Raw genomic sequence first — 23,009 nt, 5'->3', positions numbered from 1 at the left:
AGAGAAAGGGTCCAATGACCCTTCTTCAGAACTGAAGAAGGTAGAAAAATACCCTTGGAGTTCCAGGGAGTTGGGGGGGACCCTGGAGAAATAAGTAATGTGGGGTGGATGGTGGTTTCTCAGGTTGGAGTAGCAGGATCAGAAACAAGGTTGAATCCTAAAGGGCACCCTCCCCTCATGTTTGGACCCTCAATCAGGCACTGATTGACTTTGATTTAGAGAAACCACCTTCCCACAAAGTGACAAGTTACCTGCAGAGTAGCAGCTATTGTCAATTCCATATCGTGACGGGATTGCGTGTTTTTGGGTTAACCTAGCAGCAGTGGGCTAAGGTTCTTGCGTGGTCTTTAATTGCCTAATTAAGAGCCGCAGTTGGTGTTGGGTTGAGAAGGTCCACCAGAACCCAATTCTAACAGAGGATAGAAGGTAACAGGATTCACGTGTGCAATCACCCTTCTTGCCTTCACGTTCATGGCATTTTGTTGTATCTGTTTGATCTCATCTGATTGACAGCTCTTGTTTAGAAGCCTCTGGGATGTGATTTAATGCAGACATTTCCTAACATTTACCATTTTGTTTCATCTGAATCAACCTGAAATACAGGCCTCAATGTGTTGAGCAGTACTGCCTCACTCACACCACATTACATAAGGTATTCTACTGAAGACCACTTCCTCCAAACCTTTTGCACTCTATCAGATAATGTAAAAATTGCTATGAACATGATATTACATTTGTTTCCTAAATAATTACATCATTATTAACCTGTGTTTTATAGCATCTGCATAATAGTCCTGTAAAATAAATCTGACTATTGATTTAATCTGAATGCAATGATCTAGATGCAGTGTTTATGGATATTTGGAATAGACTGCGGAGAATGGTGAACACCACAGATGGATTTTGGCTCACTGTATTCAATTCAAGGTGTAACTTTGCAGGTTCTCTTCATAGGAAAACTGGTTTTCTCTCTAAATATCTACTTTTGCTTGGACAATCTATTGCAAGAAAGCCTGAATAGACATTTCTAGGTTTAAGTTCCCATTGGCATTCCATGTTAAACATTAAGGGAGTGAAATTTCATGGACCGTCTCTCAACTACGTATCATAACTTCATAGTAAGAACATGGGAGCCCTGGACTTTGATGTAAACAGTGAAAGGTTCCAATCTTGATGAGGTAGAAATAAAGACAAAATTACTTTGTGACGAGAGTTTAGTGATGTGCTCAATCCTACAACTGTCATTTAACATCACCCCTCCTTACCTCTGATCCACCATCCCTTATTTAGTAGTGCTCAAAGATTACCACCCACCACTCATCTCTTCTGTTATGATCCCAGCTGATGGTACTATTGGACAGGGCAAGTCCAAGAATGAAACCTGGTTTGACAGATTATATGCTTTTTTTGGTTAGTTAACATAGTGGTTGGTCACTGAAACATATTTAGATAAGGGTATGGATGTTCTTTAACAATGGAATGTATCTTTATTATATAAAAGAGAAAATGAATTATATAGATATATTGCAATTAGTAAAATCTTAACACCAATATTAAAACAAACTTGCAACTCATTTCATAAAATCATCAGATACAAGACCTAAGTCGAGAGAAAATATTACTCCTATCTTTTCTCTTAAAATTTCTACTTAATTGACTCCTTCCAATGTTTTCACTTGAACTGATAAGATAACGTTATGATTCCTCACTAAGGCTGATGGCGTAAACCTTTCATTAATTCGAATGAAACTGACCAAACTATGCTGGAAGAGGAATAAAAACTTGCTTCTGAACTCAACTGTGAATTTTTCTCAACTACAATTCTAGTATTTTCTGAACTAAACTGAAAATAAAACTCATGATTAAATGTGTTTACATTGCTTGTCATAAACAGAAAAGTACAAATGTCTATTCCATTAACAGTTCAGGGCATCTCCTAAGCTTTTAAATGTTAGTCACTTGTCTGCTTTGAACTAGTACATTTAGGTCACTGTTTCAGAATAATGTCCTGACTATTAAAAAGAAATCACCTTCCAGGCATTAACTTAAATTTATTTAAAGAAATCCATATTCCATCTATGAAAATCTATTTTACACGTCTTTCATCACACTTATCCCTAACAATGACATGAGCAAACCATAACAATGTAACTGACAAGACAGCAATATAAACCAGTTACACAAGTTCCAAGACGTGTCAGCCACCCTAGTGATGAAGCTCCAGCAAATGAGGGAGGAAATACTAAGGAAAATTCACTCTAGTCTAATCTAGTTTTTTTTTTAATCAGTGTGGAAATGACTTGATTTTTATTGCCAAACATCATGCTGGATAAGAGGTATAGAAAGAATATTCCTTTCCCTGATCAATATTGACCGACAGCCTTACTAAGAAAACAAAGCCAAGTGAAGGCTGTTTGATCTCATGATCTCTTGAAACTGTCTTATTCATTTGCACTTTGCTTAAAATGGAGATGGAATAATGCTGATAATGGGGAGAAAGCACGCACATCTCCAATACACTCCTGCATAAAGAGGGTGTGTGGATTAAGAATGAGAAAAAAAGGGACATTGAATTCTGGCTCAAAGGCTGCAAGTAAAAAAAATGCAGTGGCTGACTGCTGAGTTGACATCAATTGTTCAAGAAAATTAGCTTTTTACAATCTCATAATCAACTGTCTTATCATTAACAGAACTTGAACTTCTTCAAGGGTAAGCTCTTAACAATTGCTGCACAGAAAACCTAATTTACTACTCTAGGCTTACACATTCACTGTTTCACAGATAACATATATCAGACCCATTAAAATTAGGTCTGAAATTACTATCTTAAGTAGCCAGCCCTCATTTTCAATTACTATTTAATATAAGCACCTAAGGCATTGAAAACAACCACTTATAATCTTCATCGAAATCATTCAAGTAATTTTTTCTTTCATTATAGCTGCAAACAAATTTGAATTTAGAAGATTAAATGTGATCGACATTTAAATCATTGCTGCCAGTTAAAGAAGCAGCTATGACTATTAAAGCACCGTGTTCAGGACAGTTTTGCTGACTTCACTTTTGTCAGAAGACTGCTATGGGAATGACCCTGATTATTGAATTAACTTGCAGAGTCACAATAAACCTAGCTTTCATTAACCCAAATTAAACTGCATAAATCTGTTCATACTGGAATTCATAAAGTGAAAGGACCCAAAAGCAAGATGTATTGCTTTATTTATCAAGTATATCAGGTAAGATTACACTTCAACAGGAATTTGCACCAGTTGTACCACTGTCTAGAAATATGAACATTTCATTAACGCAGCATTAGCCTATGAAAGATTACTATATTTATTGATAAATCGGGTCTGCACTGCAAAGTAAATAATATATCAGATTCACCATTAGCAATGGCAGAGTGTCGACATAACATTTCTCTTTCACAATCCTCTTGTGACAACACACACATTTAGTAGATTTCCAAAACTAGTTTGGTAGGGAGTCTGCTGTATTAGCTTAATTACTAAATTAGTTAAAGTATAAGCATTCTGGTGCTACTTTCAAAACGTGTTAAACACCTGCCTTGCAGTCAGGACTTCACCAGATAAATACTCTTCTAATATTTGTCACTAATGACTTTCAGGACAGCAAAACAGGACATAACCCAACATCTGCAATTTACGTGCTGTTTCTCCTAGACTGTATTCACGTCTGCAGAGGATTAAAAGGCAAAGGTCGACGTTGACAGCACTTCCATGATTGAGATTTAACTGCTATTATACAAATGCTTCCCTATTGATCAGGCTTTAAAAAGAAAGAGGAGGAACTAAAGGAATTGTTGATGTTCATGTCCTCTTTATATCAAGGAAAGCCAGTGTGGATTTGCAAAATAAGTTTTTCACTTTTCTATATCGTAAAATTCTTACCTCTAAATATATAAAAAGCACAACAGTATCGTGAAGTGATATATACATATATGGTACTCCTGATCATATTGCAATGAAAAGGCTCTTATTGAAATTATAATTCTATTATCCAGTATTCTGACTTCCTACAAGGTATCACACCAGTGACTAGTGTTCTTGCTACTTAATGTCTGTGAGACTTTACCTGAAAATGTTGATATTATGTTAAACATTTAAAGCATTCATATCAAATTCTTTTATTTTACGTTGGATAAATGTTTTGTGAATGTGTGAACCTCCCATGAAATAATACTGCAGAAGTTTAACAGGTTTTTAGAACATAAAAACAAAGCAATGAGTTTCCAATTCACTTCTTTAAGATTCTGATTCAGGAATTTTCTGACTTTATCCCACCACTTTTTGTTCATTCATGAATCATTCCTTTAGTGAACCCTTCAGACTGATCAATTGTGCAAATCTACAATCTACCCTCATAGTTGCAGCAACATTTCAGGATTAGTGTTATGGACCAGCCCAAACCCCCTCAAAATATATTAAGACAGTCTAGACCTAACTTTTTTTATTTTAAAAGTAAGTGTAAGGTGTTGTTTTCCGAATGCAATTTGATTGGTTAAACTACCAGGCTTGAAACAAAATACACTTTATTCAAAACACTACAATTAAAATATAGACAAAATAAACATAATGAAAAGAATTGACTTTACTATAACTGCATTGAAAACTTAACAAAATACTATATACATTAACTGCTACTAATTAACTATCCAATATAGTAGCATCCCATAAACACACCATTGGCAAAGGCAAGTTCAGTAAAATAGATTGAGTCACATGCAAGTAGAGCAGAACCAACAGAACCCCAGTTTTTAGCTGGAACAAAGAGAGGAATAAGAAATTCCACATACACCTTTAAGATCTCAGCAATTGCAGAAAGCTAAAACTAAATATCCTGGTTCTGGGTGAACTAGACCCCACCCAAGGCTGCTTCTATTGTTCCAACTTTAAAAAATACCCAAGGCCTCACAAGCTGTTTACTCTATTGGCTTCGAGCAGACTGCTCTCTACTCTGTCTCAACCTTTCTTCATAAAAAGGACAAAATACATCCTTTAAAGTCGTAGTTTTATCACATTAGTGTAATGTCTAAAAGTCTTCCATAAAATCTACCCATGCTAAATTTATCAAACTCAGAGAAACTGTGAGAAAGTGAAAACAGTCAAATACTAAGACATCAGCACTCTGGTATTCAGCACTTTGGTGTTCAGCAATGAGTCAGTATCAGCTCACTGGGCTTGCATTCTACTCACTTAGGATAACATTCTGGTTAAAAATACACCCTTAATTCTGTAAGCATCTTTAACATCAGCTCAGCTACCTTAAATTAATGTTTTCAATTCACTTGCCTGCCTATTAATTCTCCGTAAATATTACATTGCCCCAAACCAGCACTCAACAGCTTACATGTTTACAGGGAACCATTTCAAAGATAAATGATGGTGGATGAAATAACTACACAGAGGCCGGTATCCTGTTGGTAGATCACCCTTTATTTACACTTGGCGAGTCCTTGACACTGATCCGGATCCCTCAGAACCAGATTAATACCCCCAATCAGGAAACTCATTCTGTGAGGTCCATCTGCTGATCTCATTACAATCACTACAGTGGACAAAAAGTGGACCCTAAGCATAAGGGAGATAGATTATATGTGTTGGAGAGGTTGCAAAAACAAAGAAAATGATAATAAGAGACTTCTAGAAGCAGGAGCTTCTGGGGAAGACAATATAATGCCTTAAAAAGATGACAATATGGTGAATTAGATGCAACTGTATGACCACGTTTCACAACTACAACATGCTTCAGCCTCATGCATAGAATTCGGTTTCAGTATAATAGCTAACAGGCTCTTTTTGCTGAGAAAAACATTTGACCTGAAGTCAAAGATTGGCAATTTTTGCCAAACATCATGCTGCTGTTACCTGATACACTTTGTCTGTTGGAATCAGTCTCTCCATTATTGGAGGTGGAGTTACTGGGGGCAGTGTTGTCCACCCCACCAAGCAAGGGTCGTAAGTGGCTGACTGATACCTGCTCAATAAATGATGTTCCATACTTTCGAAAATACCACCACTCAAATATCTGTGAAAAAAAACAAATAATGTTATGATTAAATCTGAAAATCTGGCACAACTTTTAAGATTGTACCTGAGATGTAAACACACAAGCCAAGTGTAAAACAACTTTTTAGCATGAAAAGTCATGCTCACGATAAATTTAATGTGGCGTTCCCTATAAATTTATTCAAAGATAAAAGACATGGTAAGAGGTTCCAATTCCTTCTGCTGCCCTTGCATGAGGTTTAGTATCCATGAAGTCAAGTCAACTACAATAAATTCAACTTGAATGAATAGGTTTAACATTTTTAAAGAATTACACAGCATTTACAACAAGGAAACAGACATTCAATCGCACAGTTCCATGAGAATCCCTTTAGATGCATTTCAGCTATTCAACTCAATGACTCCTTGTTAAGATCCACATTTTCTCTGCACTTTTTCAATGGTTAATGATACAATGGGAGCAGTTTATGCATGTGCCTCGATTATTGGATACTCCCAGACCGAGTAATTGGACTCTCGGTCTGGTCACTTCCCGGCCTCAATTAATAGACCTTGGCACTGACCAATCATGGCCTTCGTTATTGCACCGCGAACACCAGATCTCACTGCTCTCTGGCTTGGCTACTGGACACCACTTCCTGCTGTTCCATGGCCCCAGTTCTATATCAGCCACTTTGCGTTACTCAGTACTCTCACCCACTGTGCACAAAACAATGAGGAAAGGTATAACAGGGGACAGAGAGATACAAGGTACGGAAGGGGCACAGCAAGCGAGGGGTGGAAATGACCTTGGAGAGTTAAGCGGCATAGGAGGATGACAGGCAAGGGAGTTTGGAACAATATGGGAGGGAAAGAGAGGTGAGTCACAAAACTGGGAGGAGAGAAAGCAGCAGAAATGCAAAATGAGGATAGGATGGAATAGTGAAGAGAGATGACATGAGGGGGTGGTATGGGGGGGGAGATGGGATATTAGGAGAGGAATGAAAAGGTGGGATGGGTATGGAATGAGACAAATGGCAGGGGACAATGTGGGCAGGGTATGGAATGGAAATATGAAGAAGGACTGTTACAATACAGATATTAATTTCACACCAATGATTTGCAAATCTCTAACAGCATATATATTACATACAATAATTTGGTTAAAGCTAAGTAAGCCACATTCTGAACAGTCAGAAACAGCTGCAAAATTCAGAACTGGTTAGATCCAGTTCAGGGTTAATTTGTTGTAAACAACATTATCTCAAGAAACACAACATACTTCTCTCTGCACCTGTCATTTTTCTTAAGAGTTAGGAGTTACTGGGATTTGGTAGGTTTGATTCCACCTTGGGGCAACTATCTGTGTGGAGTTTGTGCATTCTCCCCATGTCTGCATGCGTTTCTGCCGGATGCTCCGGGTTCCTCCCACACTCCAAAGACATGCAGACTAAGTGGACTGACCATGCTAAATTACCCTGTAGCGTCTGGGAATGTGCAGGCTAGGTGAATTAACCATGGGAAATGCAAGGTTATGGAGATAGGGTGCAGGCTCGGTTGGAATGGGATGCTCGTCAAAGGGTTGGTGTGGATTAGATGGGCTGAATGGCCTCGTTCCACACTGCAAGGACTCTAAGATTCTATGAGTCCAGTCAATATTCATTTTTCAACAAACTCCACCATTTCAGGCTATTTGGCTTTTGATCCCAGTGATTCTTGTGCATTCTACATGCACAAATTGAAACCTGCATTTCCTTAATTTACAATTTGCATCATACTTCAAAATTATGTGAAACACTAGGGTATGTGCTAAAGTTGTGAAGGAAGTTATATAATACATAAAAACCGAAAGAACTGCGAATGCTGGAAATCTGAAACAGAAACAGAAATTGCTGGAAAAGCTCAGGTTTGCCAGCATCTGTGGAGAGGAGAGAAATCAGAGACAATGTTTTGGGTTCAGTGACCCTTCTTCAGTTCTGAGAATTTTCAGCAATTTCTGTCTTTTTGTGTTATCTGATACAGGCAATGGTCTAGTGGTGTTATCATTAGACTAATAATCCAGAAACTCAGCTCATATTCTGAGGACCAGAGTTCAAATCCTGCCACAGCAAATGGTGGTATTTGAATTCAATAAAGAATTAAAAATCTAATGATGACCATGAAACCACTGTTGATTGTTATTGAGAGTGCTTTAATTTATTAACTCGTCATTACCGTCCTTTGATTTATTGATGTCCTTCAGGGAAGAAGGACTGCCATCCTTACCCGGTCTGGTCTACATGTGACTCCAGACCCACAGCAATTTAGTTGACTCTTAACTGCCCTCTAGGCAATTAGGGATGGGCAATAAATACTGGTTTAGTCAGAGATGTCCACATTTCGTGATTAAATTTAAAATGTCTGTTGTTTTATTTGATGGGTGGAAGAATGGCCAAAATTTGAATTCCAATATTTAATCAAATCAAAATGCTGCCTATAGATAATTTACTTCTCCGTTGGTCAGCACGGATAATATCCTGGGGTATGAGTATTCTGATATAGGGAATGGTGTAACAACAGAGGTGATGATCTCGAGTTTCACTGGAGATTCTCCAAAACTTTCACTGCAACCTCAGAAACGCTGAAGGAACAATATAAAATGGTGGTTAGTGCATCATCCCAAGTGCATCATTCTGCCAAAGTTAAAGCTGGTGACTGGGAGAAGCCCCTTACAAATTCTACATATGGATTTACCATTGTGTTTGAAGCAACTGAAAGGGGATGAAAGAAAGAAGGACTGTTCAGTTGTACCATCCAGGTAAAAATATGTTTAGTAAGTCTCTTTTTAGTTTGTGAGAGTGTGGAATGTGAGAGGGAAACTTTTGCTGCCATGCCGTAATGCATTAAGTAATTGGAGAGTAAACACTAGAACTTCCACCCAATATAAACAAAAGGACAGAATGTTGACACTGTGACCATATCACTGGATTTCAGAGCACAATGTGATTCTGTAATAAAACATACATTTCAAAATCACTCCCATAAGTATTTATGCTAAAAAGATTCATGTGCATATTCCTGACAGCTCCAGTATAAATCAAAGGACACCCAGCAAGGGTGGTATTGGCAACTTTAATAAACTAAAGCACTCTCAGCAACATCCACGTGACATACAAAGCTGAGGAGACCACAAGTTATGAAGTCTGTCAGATGGCACTACATTATCTTTGATTCATTGCTTTTAGGTATGAAGTATTTATCTCATTAGTGATGAATGTGACACACTCCCAGTACTGCACCTTCCCAGGTCAAACAAATATTGTATATTGCATCTATCCTTCACAACTGCCTGTGCATTACTGCCTGACAGCCCACTTTACTACCTTGGAATACAAAGCAATATGGAGTGTTTATCCAGTCACCAATACCCATCTCAAACATGCTTTTCAATTTAAAAATGTTAGAGAAGAAAAGTCTCTGCTAACATGAATCTTGCTCACTTCACACTCAACGCAGTAAGACATTTGTTGAGTGGAAAGCTGACCTAAGCTATCTTTACACAAATCAATTCAATTAGTGAAAAAAGGCCAGGAATGCTACAAGTTCATATTCTAGCTCCAAGTTCACATCCAAACAGGATTTCACAAATGAAGATTCTATAAGTTAAGTCAAAGAAAATTTAAAAGCAAAATATTGCGGATGCTGGGAGATCTCATCTTAAAACATGTCCAGCATCATCTGTGGACACAGAGTAAATATACAATAAGTGAGGGAATCACAGAATTCCTATAGTGTGGAAGTAGGCCATTCAGCCTACTGAATCCACACTGTCAGTGCGAATAGCATCCCACCTAGACCCACCATCCTACCCTATCCCTGTAACCCTGCATTTCTCATGGCTAATCTACCTAAGCTCCACATCCCTGGACACTATGGGTAATCTAATCTGCACATTTTTGGACTGTAGGAGGAAACCATAGCACCTGGACGAAACCCATGCAGACACGGGGAGAATGTGCAAACTCCACACAGATAGTTGCCAGAGGCTGGAATCATGCCCATGTCCCTGGCACTGTAAGGCAGCAATGCTAACCACTGAGCCACCGTGCCGCACCATGACCAGAACAAACAAACCATCACATCTGAGCAAAGAATGACAATCGATCCAATGCCAAGCCTTACAGACAATGTTTGGAACTCGTGAGGAATTAAGAGCTAAGCTCCTATACTAACTGCAGACTGGCATCAGAAATATTGAACGCAGCTGATTAGAGCAAGGGCTAGCCTGCTGCAGCAACACAGTACGTGATCCCAGGCAATTGTGCTAATAACGCCTTTTCTCTTCTCTATCTATACATAACAATAACTCTAACAATAATGCTTAACAGCATGACACAGCCTTCAGTAGTTTCAGCTCCAGGTTAGGCAGAAAGTTTCAGAATCCATTAAAGACTGACCTCGATTTCTGTTGAACAGACAATGTGATTGCAGATTAACTGTTGCACTGTTTGGAAATACATCAATACATTACATCATGTAATAATAAACTATGGATGGAGTGCCTTGAAAATGTGTAAACAGAGTAGTCTCTGGGTTGCGAGCAGGTTCCATTCAGGAGTCTGTTTACAGTTAATTTGTACACAAGTCAGAACACAATGCAGGGCAATATAGAATACAGGAAATGTTTGTATGTTGGGGGTGTTCGGGTCGTGAAAATTACGTCACTACATGAGATCTCATTAAGTCAGACGTTTGTACTTACGAATCCCCTATACAAAGACTGAAATGGTGTGTTAGTGAACATGGGGTCAAGATTGGAAAAGCACAGCAGTCAGGCAGCATCCGAGGAGCAGGAAAATTGACGTTTCGGGCAAAAGCCCTTCATCAGGGATGAGGCAGGGAGCTGCTGTGCTTTTCTAGCACCACTCTGATCTCCAGCATCTGCAGTCCTCGCTTTCACCCATTGAACATGGGTGCTAATAGTCCTTTTGTAAAGTATATTAAGTGAAATGATTACTATTCATTGTGGTGCACCCTCCCCATCTAATCATTCAATATCCTAAAGATATTCACATTTTATTTTAGTCATATTAAAAAGGGATAGGGATCCATCAAATGCCACAATTAAGAATAGTCAAAGTTTGCAATTGTCAACTGTAGTTCTGCTGAAAACACTCAAACAACAGAGCCAGAGGTCAGTGGTATAAGTCCCATTGTTGAGACATGAGTACAAAATTCTAGGCTGAAAATCCAGTGCAATATTGAGGGAGTGCTGTACTGTCTGACATGCAGTCATTTCATTGAACTGTTAAAACAAGGTCACAAAGCTTTCTCAGATTAAAGATTCAATGAAAAAATTTTGAGAAGAGGGCCATTTTCCTTGCTATCTTAACCAATATTCACTTCTCAATCAAATTCACTACAATGGTTTATCTAGTCACAATTGCATGTTATTTGTTGGATACTGCAACAGAGTATTGTTTCCTACATTGTTACACTTCAGAAGTACTTATTTAGATGTAAGGTGTTCTGAGTTGTGCTAAAGTCATGGAAAGTGCTATATAAATGTAAGCTTTATTCTAGGTGACTGAAAAAGGTAGGTAGCTCCATGATCCAAACCCAGTGACCTTTCAGTTCCAGTCAAGAAGCAGTTGCAAGAATGCAACCTAGAAACCATTTTGATTTCAGCAGCAGTAGGTACTTCTGAAACTGCCCAGTGGCAACCTTATTAATTGTGGTGATAGGCAAACACAAGTTCAGTAACAGAGTCCGTAGAAACAGTAGTATCGAAAATGTTTGGAAAAACATCAAGTAAATATAACAGGTCAGAAAACTGAAAAGATTCTGAATATTGGAGAGGCTCACTAGCAGACTAGATTATCCCTCATCAGATTCTGCAATCATTATTTATGCACATATTATGATTAGTGATGAGATTTACTTACAAGAATAAGCCCGGAGATCAAAGATGATGTGCCTGTCAGAGCAACGTAGAATTTGGGGGTTAATGTATTCAAAAACATACTCACTGCAAAAGAAAAAAGGAGAAAGATACATTAACATTCATCTTCAAAGGCAGAACCACAGTTCCACAGAATTTTAATAGAACTCCTATAGGGTCTTGAACAACAATTTTCTCCAATTTCATGTAACAACTGTTGCAGAGAATGTGTTTGCATACATTAAACATTTCATTTCATTATCTTGCATTTACAATTCTGAACATTCTTCAGAACGTAGTACTTTTCTCAGTTTAATGACTGGGTACATTAGTTAAGGTGTACTCATCAAACTCACTGAATGAGAGGCCTGAATGAATAAGCCAGAGAACCTGAGTTCATTATTCATGTTTGAGCGACTGAGCATTGTTTTTCAGAAATAACCTGGAGACAAAAATAAATTACAACCGTGGAGATAATTGTAGAACTCCAAGGATAGTTAAGAGGTGTTTGGTATGCTTCCCTTTATTGGTCAGAGAATTAAGTATAGGAGTTGGGAGGTCATGTTACAGCTGTACAGGACATTGGTTAAGGCATTTTTGGAATATTGGGTGCAATTCTGCTCCCCCTCCTCTAGGAAGGATGGTGTGAAACTTGAGAGGGTTCAGAAAAGATTTACAAGGATGTGGCCAGGGTTGGAGGGTTTGAGCAATAGGGAGAGACTGAATAGCCTGGGGCTGTTTTCCCTGGAGCATCAGAGGCTGAGGGGTGACCTTATAGAGGTAGATAGGATAGGAAGTACATTGGTATTACTTTTTGCTAAATATGTGCAAACAAACACCATTTGCCTTCTTAAAACATGCAGAAGTGTAAATTCAGGTCACAACTTTACGAAATTAAAAGGGCCTTGCGAGTCACAAAATTATTGAATGCAAACTAACCAGTAAAAGTAAGACAGTGGTGTAGTTGTGACGACTGGACTAGCAACCCAGAGAAACATCCCAATGATCTTACAGATAGGATTTATGACTATTTGGAAAAACAGAGTTTGATTAAAGATAGTCAGTATGGCTTTGTGAGAGGAAGGTCATGCTTCACAAGCCTCATTGAGTTCTTTAAGGATGTGATAAGACAAGGTTGAGCAGTGGATGTGTGTATGGATTTCAGTAAGGCATTTGATAAGGTTCCCCACAGTAGGCTCATTCAGAAAGTTAGGAGGAATGGGATACAGGGAAATTTGGCTGTCTGGATACAGAATTGGTTGGCCAAAAGAAGACAGCAAGTGGTAATAGATGGAAAGTATTCTGCCTGGAGATCGGTTATCAGTGGTGTCCCACGAGGACCTGTTCTTGGGCCTCTGTGCTTTGTAGTTTTTACAAATGACTTGCGTGTAGAAGTGGAAGGGTGGTCAGTAAGTTTGCTGATGACACAAAGGTGTAAATAGTGTCGAGGGCTGTTGCAGGGTACAAGACATTGACAGGATGCAGAGCTGGGCTGAGAAGTGGCAGATGGAGTTCAACCTGGATAAATGTGGAGTGATTCATTTTGGGAAAGTCAAATTTGAATGCTGAAGACAGGATTCTTGGCAGTGTGGAGGAACAGCAGGATCTTGGGATCCATGTACATAGATCCCTCAGTTGCCACCCAAGTTGTTAGGTTTGTTAAAAAGGCATATGGTGTTTTGTCTTTCATTAAAATAGGGAATTGAGTTTAAGAGCAGCAAGGTTTTGCTGCAGCTCTATAAAACTCTGGTTAGACCACACATGGAATATTGTGTCCAGTTCTGGTCACCTTATTATAGGAAGGATATAGATGCATTAGAGAGGGTGCAGAGGAGATGTACCAGGATGCTGCCTGGATTGGAGGGCTTGTCTTGTGAAGAGAAGTTGAGTGAGTTAGGGCTTTTCACACTGGAGAGGAGGAGGAAGAGAGGTGGCTTGACAGAGGTGTACAAGGTGATGAGAGGAAAAGATAGAGTAAATAGCCAGAGACTTTTCCCCAGTGCAGAAATGGCTGTCATGAGGGATCATAATTTTAAGGTGATTGGAGGAAGGTATAGAGGAGATGTCAGAGGTAGGCTCTTCACGCACACAGTGGTGGGTGCATGGAATGCACTGCCAGCGGAGGTGGTAGAGTAAGAGACATTAGGGACATTTAAGCCACTGCTGGACAAGCACACGGATAGCAATACATTGAGGAGTGTACAGGTTAGTTTGATCTTAGATTAAGAAAAGAGCTTGGCACAACATCGTGGGTCAAAGGGCTTGTACCGTGCTGTACTGTTCTATGTTCTATGATCTGTAGGCATGGGTTCAAATATCAAGGTCGCTGGTGGATTTTTATATATTTAATCTGGAATAGAAACCAAATTGCAGTTCAATCTACATTCCTCACCTGGCCTGACCAACATGCAACTCCAGACCACAGCAATGTGCTCAACTGTTAACTGCTCTCTAAAATGATTGAGCAAACTACTCAGTTCAGAGCCAATTAAGGTAACAAATTGTGTACATGCCATGATGCCCACAGCCCAGGAAAACATAAAAAAGTTTAACTGGGCAGTAAATAAATTTCATCTGCTGGGTTGCAACTCCATACCTATAATATTTCCTTTTAATATTGATTCATCATGCTGGAAATAAAAAGATATAAATGTGACATATCAAAAATGCGAACAATTCAGATAATAAGTATTCAGAAAAACTGATTCAAACAAAATTACAAACCGCAATCTTCAGCAAGAGATTTTTTATTGTTCTCCTATGTTTAACATGGGCTATAAATAAACCTTTTTCCCACTGTGCTGTTCTTGACTAGTTCACAATCCTCAATCTAGATTGCAATCAAGGCTTTTCAGTTACTGTTGTAAGGACTATATATCAAATTACTTGAGTCATTAGCTGGAACATCAGTGTTTAGATTGCGAAATATAGTCTTTTTGGTCAAATACACTGATATGAATGTTAATATTGGGTATCTTACCCAAATGGCTTCTTTTTTTGCTTGAGCTTAGCTGTGGGTGTCCACAGGCTATTTGACTACACATTCAAGATTAGTCCCATCCACACTTGATCCTGTCACAAAAGACACTGCATCTCCCGCTGTATTGGGGCAGGAAGCATTCCTGAAATTTTCTGTTCCTAGCTCAAGGACGGAGGTCAATTGTAACATTTAGTCAATGCCATGTTGTAGATTAGCCAACATATCTGTGATTGTTTCCTTTTGATAGCCTTTTGATTTGTTTTCCTTAATAATAGTGTGGCATATTCAGCTTTTCACTGGAGAACAAGTTGACTTTGATGATTTTTTATTCATTTGAGGGATTTGGGCCTTGCTGGCTTGCCCATCATTTACTTCTGTCCCTTTTTGTTTAAAGTCAACCAAGTAGCTGTGGGTCTGGAGTCACATGCGCACCAGACCTTCGCGAAAGGACATTAATGAAACAAATGAATTTTACCTGACAATTGACAGTGGTTTCATGGTCACCATTAGACGCTTAATTCCAGATTTTTTGTTTAATTGAATACAAATTCCATCACCTGCCATGGCAGAATTCAAACCTAGGTCCCCAGAACATTACCTGGGTCTTTCGATTAATAATCTAGCAATAGTACCACTAGGCTATTCCCTCTCCTTGAACCAATACAGTTTATATTTCACATTAAAGAACAGAAATCCAGATTGCAAATAGCTGCAAATGTAGACAATGGGCAACATGTTATAGGGGCCTGAGCAAGTGGGCTACAGTGAGAAATATTTTCACAGCAACTCGCTGAATCCTTTAAGCAAGATGTGGAGATGCCCGTGTTAGACTGGAGTCAGAGGTCACATGACACCAGGTGATAGTCCAGCAGGTTTGTTTCAAATCATAAGCTTTTGCAGTGCTGTTGGTTCATCATGTGTAGTCTGTCAGTTCATTTCACCTGATGAAGAGCTTATGCTTGAGATGTCAACTCTCCTGCTCCTCGGATGCCGCCTGACCGGCTATGCTTTTCCAGCACCACACTTCTTGATCCTAGTTCTCTTCACCTGATGAAGGAGCAGCGCTCTGAAAGCTTGTGATTCCAAACAAACCTGTTGGAGTTTAACCTGGTGCTGTGTGACTTCTGACGTTTAGTCAAGTTCTGGGTGACGAAGCAAGACTCTCACTAGGGAGCAGCAAATTGCCTCTTTAGGGAGATTATTGCATTGGTAACTAACATTGAAAGGCTGTTGCAAAGGCACTTTGGGTGCAGTGACAGGTACCCAGCTCACAGATTGGACCGTGCTGTATCTCAGAGCTGCTTGCTTGCTCTCTTTATACTCACATAATGCCTGAGGGAGAGGCATTGCATAAGGCTCGGACATTGGCTTTTTATGAAGCAGCTAACAAGTATAGTTTGATCTGTGGCTTGCGTTTCACTGAAAAACAAATAAGCAGTGCTGTTTCATAGCTGATGTGGGGGCTGTAATATCCAGCTTCAGATGCAGCTGCAACAGGTATCAGTGAATTTTTAAAAACTCACTGCCAGAAGCTACAGGAGAAAAGGACAGCCGTTGGTTTTTGAGCCTGATCAGCTGGGTGTTTGATTTTAAGACTTTTAAAACTTCTCTAATTTTTTTTTTGTAAATCTATAATAGTGAGTAAGGTGAGAGCATTTTTTTCTTCAGTTTATACAGTGATCTGGCTGTATTGACTTTTAATATCAAGGATTGGTATTAAGTTATTCTAGAGCAGTGTCTTTGAGCAGTAAGACCTTCCCAACACTCTGTTTTGAGCAAACTGTGTAGTATGTTTTTTTAAGGTTATTTCGGGGTCTATAGACTGTAAACAGAAATGGCTTTTAGCAAGGTGAAGTGCTCTTCCTGTCAGATGTGAGAATCAGGGAGAATTTGAATGTTCCTGGAGACAATGTCTACAGGAAGTGTGTTTGGCTGTGATTCGTATCAAACCACGTGGATTGATTGGAGTGGCAGTAAGAGGCAATGAGGAGTTTACAAGAGAGAGGGAGTATGATGGATGGCATGTTCAGGAAGGTGGAGATACTGCAGATACAGTCAGCCACTAGGAATGTAGGAGAGGTAGCCAGGTAGTGCAGAAGTCTCCTGTAGCTAACCCCATCTCAAATAGGTATGCTGCTTTGGATACTACAAGGGCTGGGGTTGGAATAACCTATCAGGGGAATGTAGGACTAACAGCCAGGTTTCTGGTACTCTGACTGGCTTTCCTCTAATTAGGGATATGTCAGGTTCCAAGTGATCAATTGTAAGTCTGTGGCATAGGCAGATATTTCTGAGGCCATCAGCAAGACATGGATGGTGTGTTGCCTTCCTGGTGCCAGGTCAAGGATGTCTCTGAGCGGGTGCAGAATATTCAGAAAGGGGAGAGTCACCACCTGGAGGTTGGTGTGCACTTTGGCACCAACAAAATAGGTAGGGAAAGAGATGAGGTTCTGCAGACAGAATATAGGAAACGAGCTAGGAGGTTAAAAAGTAGGTCCTCAAGGGTAGTTATATCTGGACTGCTACCATGCCACATGCTAGTGAGAGCAGTAACAAGGGGATAGAGCAGATGAATGTATGGCTGAGGAGCTGGTGCAGGGAGCAAAGATTCACACTTGTGGACCATTGGGATCTTTTCAGAGATAGAAATGATCTGTATAAGAGGGACGGGTTCCATCTGAATTGGAAGGGGACCAATATGCTTGTGGGGAGATTTGCTAGTGCTACTTGGGCGGCTTTAAACTAGTAAGGGGTGGGTGGTGGGGGAACCAATGCTTGAGTGAGCAAAGAGAAAAGGCTGAGCCAGGTACAGTAGATAAAGGGAGCAAGTCAATTAGTCAAGGCAGACAAGAGCTTGGAAGAGAATAAGATAAAACTGATAAAGTGTATTTACTTTAAAGCAAAAGGCCTGACAGGTAAGGCAGATGAACTCAGAACATGGTTGGGAACATGGGACTGGGATATTATAAATCAGGAAGAGCTAATGTGGTGCCATCATTTAAGACAGGCTGAAAGGAAAAGCCAGAGAAGTATTGACCAGTGGGTAGTGGGTAAAGTTGGTAGTGGGTAAGTTGTTGGAAGGGATTCTGAGGAACAGGATTTACATGCATTTGGAAAGGCAAGGACTGATTACGGATAGTCAACATGGTTTTGTGTGTGGGAACTTGTCTCTCACTAACTTGATTGAATTTTTTGAAGAAATAATAAAGAAGATTTATGAAGGAAGACCGGTGGACATTGTCTATATGGACTTCAGCAAAGTATTTGAATTTGTTCTGCACGGTAGACTGGTTAGCAAGGTAAGATTACATGGGATCCAAGGGGAGCTAGCCAAATGGATATAAATTTGGCTTGAAGGTAGGAGACATACATTGGTGGTAGAGGGTTACTTTTCAGACTTGAGGCCTGGGACCAGCAGTGTGCCACAAGGATTGGTGCTGGGTCCACTACTTTTCATCATTTATGCAAATGATTTGGATGTAAATATAGAAGGTATGGTTAGTAAGTTTGCAGATGACACCAAGATAGATGGTACAGTGGACAGTGAAGTAAATTATCCAAGAGTACAATGGGACCTTGATCAGATGGGCCAGTGCGCTAAGTAGTGGCAAATGGAGTTTAGTTTTGATAAATATATAAAGGGTTGCAGTTTGGAAGGCAAATCATGGCAGAACTTATACAGTTATTGTTAGGGCCCTAAGCAATGTTGCTGAACAAAGAGACCAAGGGGTGCAGGTGCACAGTTCCTTGAAAGTGGAGTTGCATGTAGACAAGGTGGTGAAGGTGGTGTTTGGCACACTTACCTTCACCGGTCAGAAGATTGAGTATATTGCCATATTGCCACTACATAGGACATTGGTGAGGCCACTTTTAGAATACTACATATAATTCTGGTCAGCCTTCTATAGTAAGGATGTTCTTAAACTTGAGAGGGTGCAGTAAATATTTCCAAGGTTGTTGCTGAGACTGGAGCATGTGAGTTAAAGGGAGCGGCTAATAGGCTGGGGCCTTTTTCTTCTGGAGTGTGAGAGGCTGAGGAGTGACCGTATTGAGGTTTATAGAATCATGATGGACATAGATAGGGTGAATAGCCAAGGACTTTTTCCTCAGGTGAGAGAGTCCAAAACCAGAGGGCGTAAGTTTAAGGTGAGAGGGAAAGTTTTAAAAAAGACCTAAACAGCAACTTTTTCACGCAGGGGGCAGTGTGTGTATGGAACAAGCTGCCAGACGAAGTGGTGGAAGCGAGTACAATTACAACATTTAAAAGGCATCTGGATGGTACATGAATAGGAAGGGTTTAGAGGGATATGGGCCAAATGTTGGCAAATGGGACAGATTGAGATGTCCAGTTAGCGTGGACGAGTTTGACCGAAGGGTCTGTTTCCATGCTGTATGACTCTACATGATTATCTGAATTCTTTCCAGTATGTCCTCCCTTATATAATCCTCTTTCATACCTTAGTGGGTGGCACGGTGGCACAGTGGTTAGCACTGCTGCCTCACAGCGCCAGAGACCCGGGTTCAATTCCCGACTCAGGCGACTGACTGTGTGGAGTTTGCACGTTCTCCCCGTGCCTGCGTGGGTTTCCTCCGGGTGCTCCGGTTTCCTCCCACAGTCCAAAGATGTGCAGGTCAGGTGAATTGGCCATGCTAAATTGCCCGTAGTGTTAGGTAAGGGGTAGATGTGTAGGGGTATGGGTGGGTTGCGCTTCAGCGGGGCGGTGTGGACTTGTTGGGCCGAAGGGCCTGTTTCCACACTGTAAGTAATCTAATCTAATCTAAACAAGTAAAGTAATTCAAAATTCTGCTTCTCATGTTTTAACATGGACTTCCTGAAATACCATTGAAAGGCAAGCAACATGGGCAGCACGGTGGCACAGTGGTTAGCACACCTGCCTCACAGCGCCAGAGATCCGGGTTCAATTCCCGCCTCCAGCGACTGACTGTGTGGAGTTTGCACGTTCTCCCTGTGTCTGCGTGGGTTTCCTCCGGGTGCTCCGGTTTCCTCCCACAGTCCAAAGATGTGCAGGTCAGGTGAATTGGCCATGCTAAATTGCCTGTAGTGTTAGGTAAGGGGTAAATGTAGGGGTATGGGGGGGTTGCGCTTCGGCGGGTCGGTGTGTGGACTTGTTGGGCCGAAGGGCCTGTTTCCACACTGTAAGTAATCTAATCTAATCTAATTTTGAAGACCTCAGAAAAACTGACCATGGGCAAGATAGCAGCCACTGTGATACATCTACAATATTTATCCAGACAAACCTATTACCCTCTTGATATAAACTAATTGCTTCATAAATGTGCTGCAGCAGCACCTCCTGGTTGAGTTACTGCCTGCCAGGTGCTGGCCATAGTTACTGCTCATAGTTATTATCATAGTTATTTCTGCATTCGCTCAAAGCAGTAGATGATCATTGCCATCTTACTGAATGTCCTGAGCTATCATAAAAGGTAAAGATCCATACTGAGTAAACTAATGAAGAAGCCTAAAAGTGTAGTACTTACATACACTTTAGAGGGGGTCATTTCAGAACAGAAATGCGGAGGCATTTCTTCAGCCAGAGAGTGGTGGGCCTGTGGAATTCATTGCCACGGAGTGCAGTGGAAGCCGGGACGCTAAATGTCTTCAAGGCCGAGATTGATAGATTCTTGTTGTCTCGAGGAATTAAGGGCTACGGGGAGAACGCTGGTAAGTGGAGCTGAAATGCGCATCAGCCATGATTGAATGGCGGAGTGGACTTGATGGGCCGAATGGCCTTACTTCCACTCCTATGTCTTATGGTCTTATGGTCTTATACCACTAATGTGATTTTTTTTGAAGTTTAATATTCAAAGACTGAATTTTTAAAAGCAAAATCTTTACATTTAGTTCAGAGTCAATTCTTCCCATTTGACAATGCATTCTAAAGAAAGTTTGTAGAATTAATTTAAAACATCTATCATCTCATCATCAATACCGGGAGCACTGACAAACCAACATGAGTTGAGCAAAACAATGATCAGACACCATTAGAATGATAACAAGAAAATTTATGATGCTAAACAATTTACAGACGCTGGGTTTCTACACTACAACCTTTTCTTTGTTGATGGAAGCATGCCGAGTGATTCCACAGTGAAAAGGTTTCTAACAATATGTGAAAATGAAGAAGGAGCTATTGCTGTGCACTGCAAAGGTATGAATCCATTACTTTGTTCTTGCACAACAGTCGTTATGTTAACTACTTCCATGACTCAGTCTTCAGTTGTGATGATTTGGTAAGTTTGCAGGTTCCTTCCAAGACCTTGGTGATGCTGTTGTGGAAGGGAATATATAACATTATACTGCCTCTTCCCCCATTGTCTTGAGTGGATCTTATTCAAATATGCAAATTATTTGTGGAATGTAACTCATGAGTACAAGTAATAATTGATGATTTGACTTCAGTGTTTTCACAGCATTTGGAGTCTACAAACTAGTATATAGCAGGAGAAAGCAAAACAATTTCAGAACTGAGTTATGGAAGTAAAAGTAGTATTTCCAGAAGCAAAAAACTTTTGAAGTACTTGACACAGGATTAATCTAACGTTGTTAAATTTGTATTATTAACATCTTATATTGCAAATGGTAAGCCTTTCAGAAACTGAATTAAGCTAATTTCACAACTTGAAAATAGCAGAAACCCTGTTGACATCCTGAAAGTGCTAAGATCTAAACAGAGATGCGTAGAACTGATGTCTTGTTGCTTTCCTATTGGGAAACACCATGTAACCAGCATAAACAGATCCTGATTAAAGGGCACAAGTAACTTGCACTATAAAAGAGAGAAGAGGCACTCTGAAAGCAATGATACTTGCAAAATGCAAACTAAGGATTGTCTTCAATGCACAAAATTGCTTTTTTGATCTGTCTCTTCCTTAAAATTGTTTGTTAGGACTGAGAATCACTGCTCATTACTTAGATTACACTCTATTCCAAGAAACACCAATTTAAAAAGAAACCTGAATTTACAGTACAGAATTATTAAATGAGCAATACTGAATGCTCGTGTATGACAGCAATCTTTACATCGTGGCGGACGATAATCCCAGCTAATTGGGAAATATTTACATTGCCCATTTTGAAAACAAGGACACCTGCAAAAATAAAAAAGGGGTTGCTAGTTCTCAATGTGCCTGTCATTTACAAGACTATAGGACATAAGAGAGAAAGTGGGCTGTTGATTCCATCCAGTCTGTTTTGCCATTCCATGAGATCATGGCTGATCTGATAATGCTCAACTTCTCTATCCTGCCATTTCTTTGTAACCTTTGATTCCCTCACTGTTTAAAAATCTGCCTATCTTAGCCTTAAGTATACTTAATAGCTCAGCCCTGAAGTCCTCTGCAGTAAAAAAATCCTACAGATTCACTGCCCTCAGAGAAAAAAAATCTCAACTCTGTCTTAAATGGACAACTCCTGAGGTTATATCTATGGTTTTAGACTCTCCCACAAGAGGAAACGACCTCTTGTCATCTTACCTTTCACACCCATTAAGAATCTAATGAGTTTCAATAAGGTCTCCTCTTGTTCTCCTAAATTCCAATGAGTACAAGCCCAACCTACTCAATCTCATAAGGAAATCCCTCCATGTTGGAACCAACCTAATATATCTTTTCTGGACTGCCTGCAATGCCAATATATATTTCTTTAAATAGGGGGACCAAAATTGTTCATGGTAGGGTGTGGCCTAACAAGTGACTGATGCAGTTTTCTGCATTTTTATATTCCATTCCCTTGGCTCAATATTCCATTCAGCTAAAGAGAGTACTGCAAATGCTGGAGATCAGAGTCAAGATTAGACTGGTGATGGAAAAGCACAGCAGGAAGAGCTCCTGATGAAGGGCTCCTGCCCAAAAGGTTGATTTCCTGCTCCTCAGATGCTACCTGACCTGCTGTGCTGTCCATTCACCTTCCCTATTACCTGCTGAACGTGGATGCTAACCTCAGAGTCAAGATTAGACTGGTGATGGAAAAGCACAGCAGGAAGAGCTCCTGATGAAGGGCTCCTGCCCAAAAGGTTGATTTTCCTGCTCCTCAGATGCTACCTGACCTGCTGTGCTTTTCCAGCACCACTTTAATCTT

At 40.0% G+C, this 23,009-nt stretch overlaps 1 protein-coding gene across 10 annotated transcripts in view; it reads right to left on the bottom strand.

Moving 5' to 3' along the window:
• The window catches only part of LOC122559687 (suppressor of tumorigenicity 7 protein homolog), a 202,549-nt gene that overhangs the window by 71,589 nt on the left and 107,951 nt on the right, over positions 1-23,009 (bottom strand). For all 10 annotated transcript variants that reach the window (XM_043709574.1, XM_043709572.1, XM_043709573.1 and 7 more), the window contains 2 exons: positions 11,933-12,015; positions 5,889-6,048 (listed from right to left, as the gene is read on the bottom strand). In XM_043709574.1, coding sequence (XP_043565509.1) covers positions 5,889-6,048; positions 11,933-12,015 — 243 coding nt within the window. The remainder of the gene's footprint in view (positions 1-5,888; positions 6,049-11,932; positions 12,016-23,009) is intronic.

This window comes from Chiloscyllium plagiosum, chromosome 19 (assembly GCF_004010195.1).
Source record: "Chiloscyllium plagiosum isolate BGI_BamShark_2017 chromosome 19, ASM401019v2, whole genome shotgun sequence".
NCBI classification, from domain to species: domain Eukaryota; kingdom Metazoa; phylum Chordata; class Chondrichthyes; order Orectolobiformes; family Hemiscylliidae; genus Chiloscyllium; species Chiloscyllium plagiosum.
This window is presented reverse-complemented; position numbering and strand designations above follow the sequence as displayed.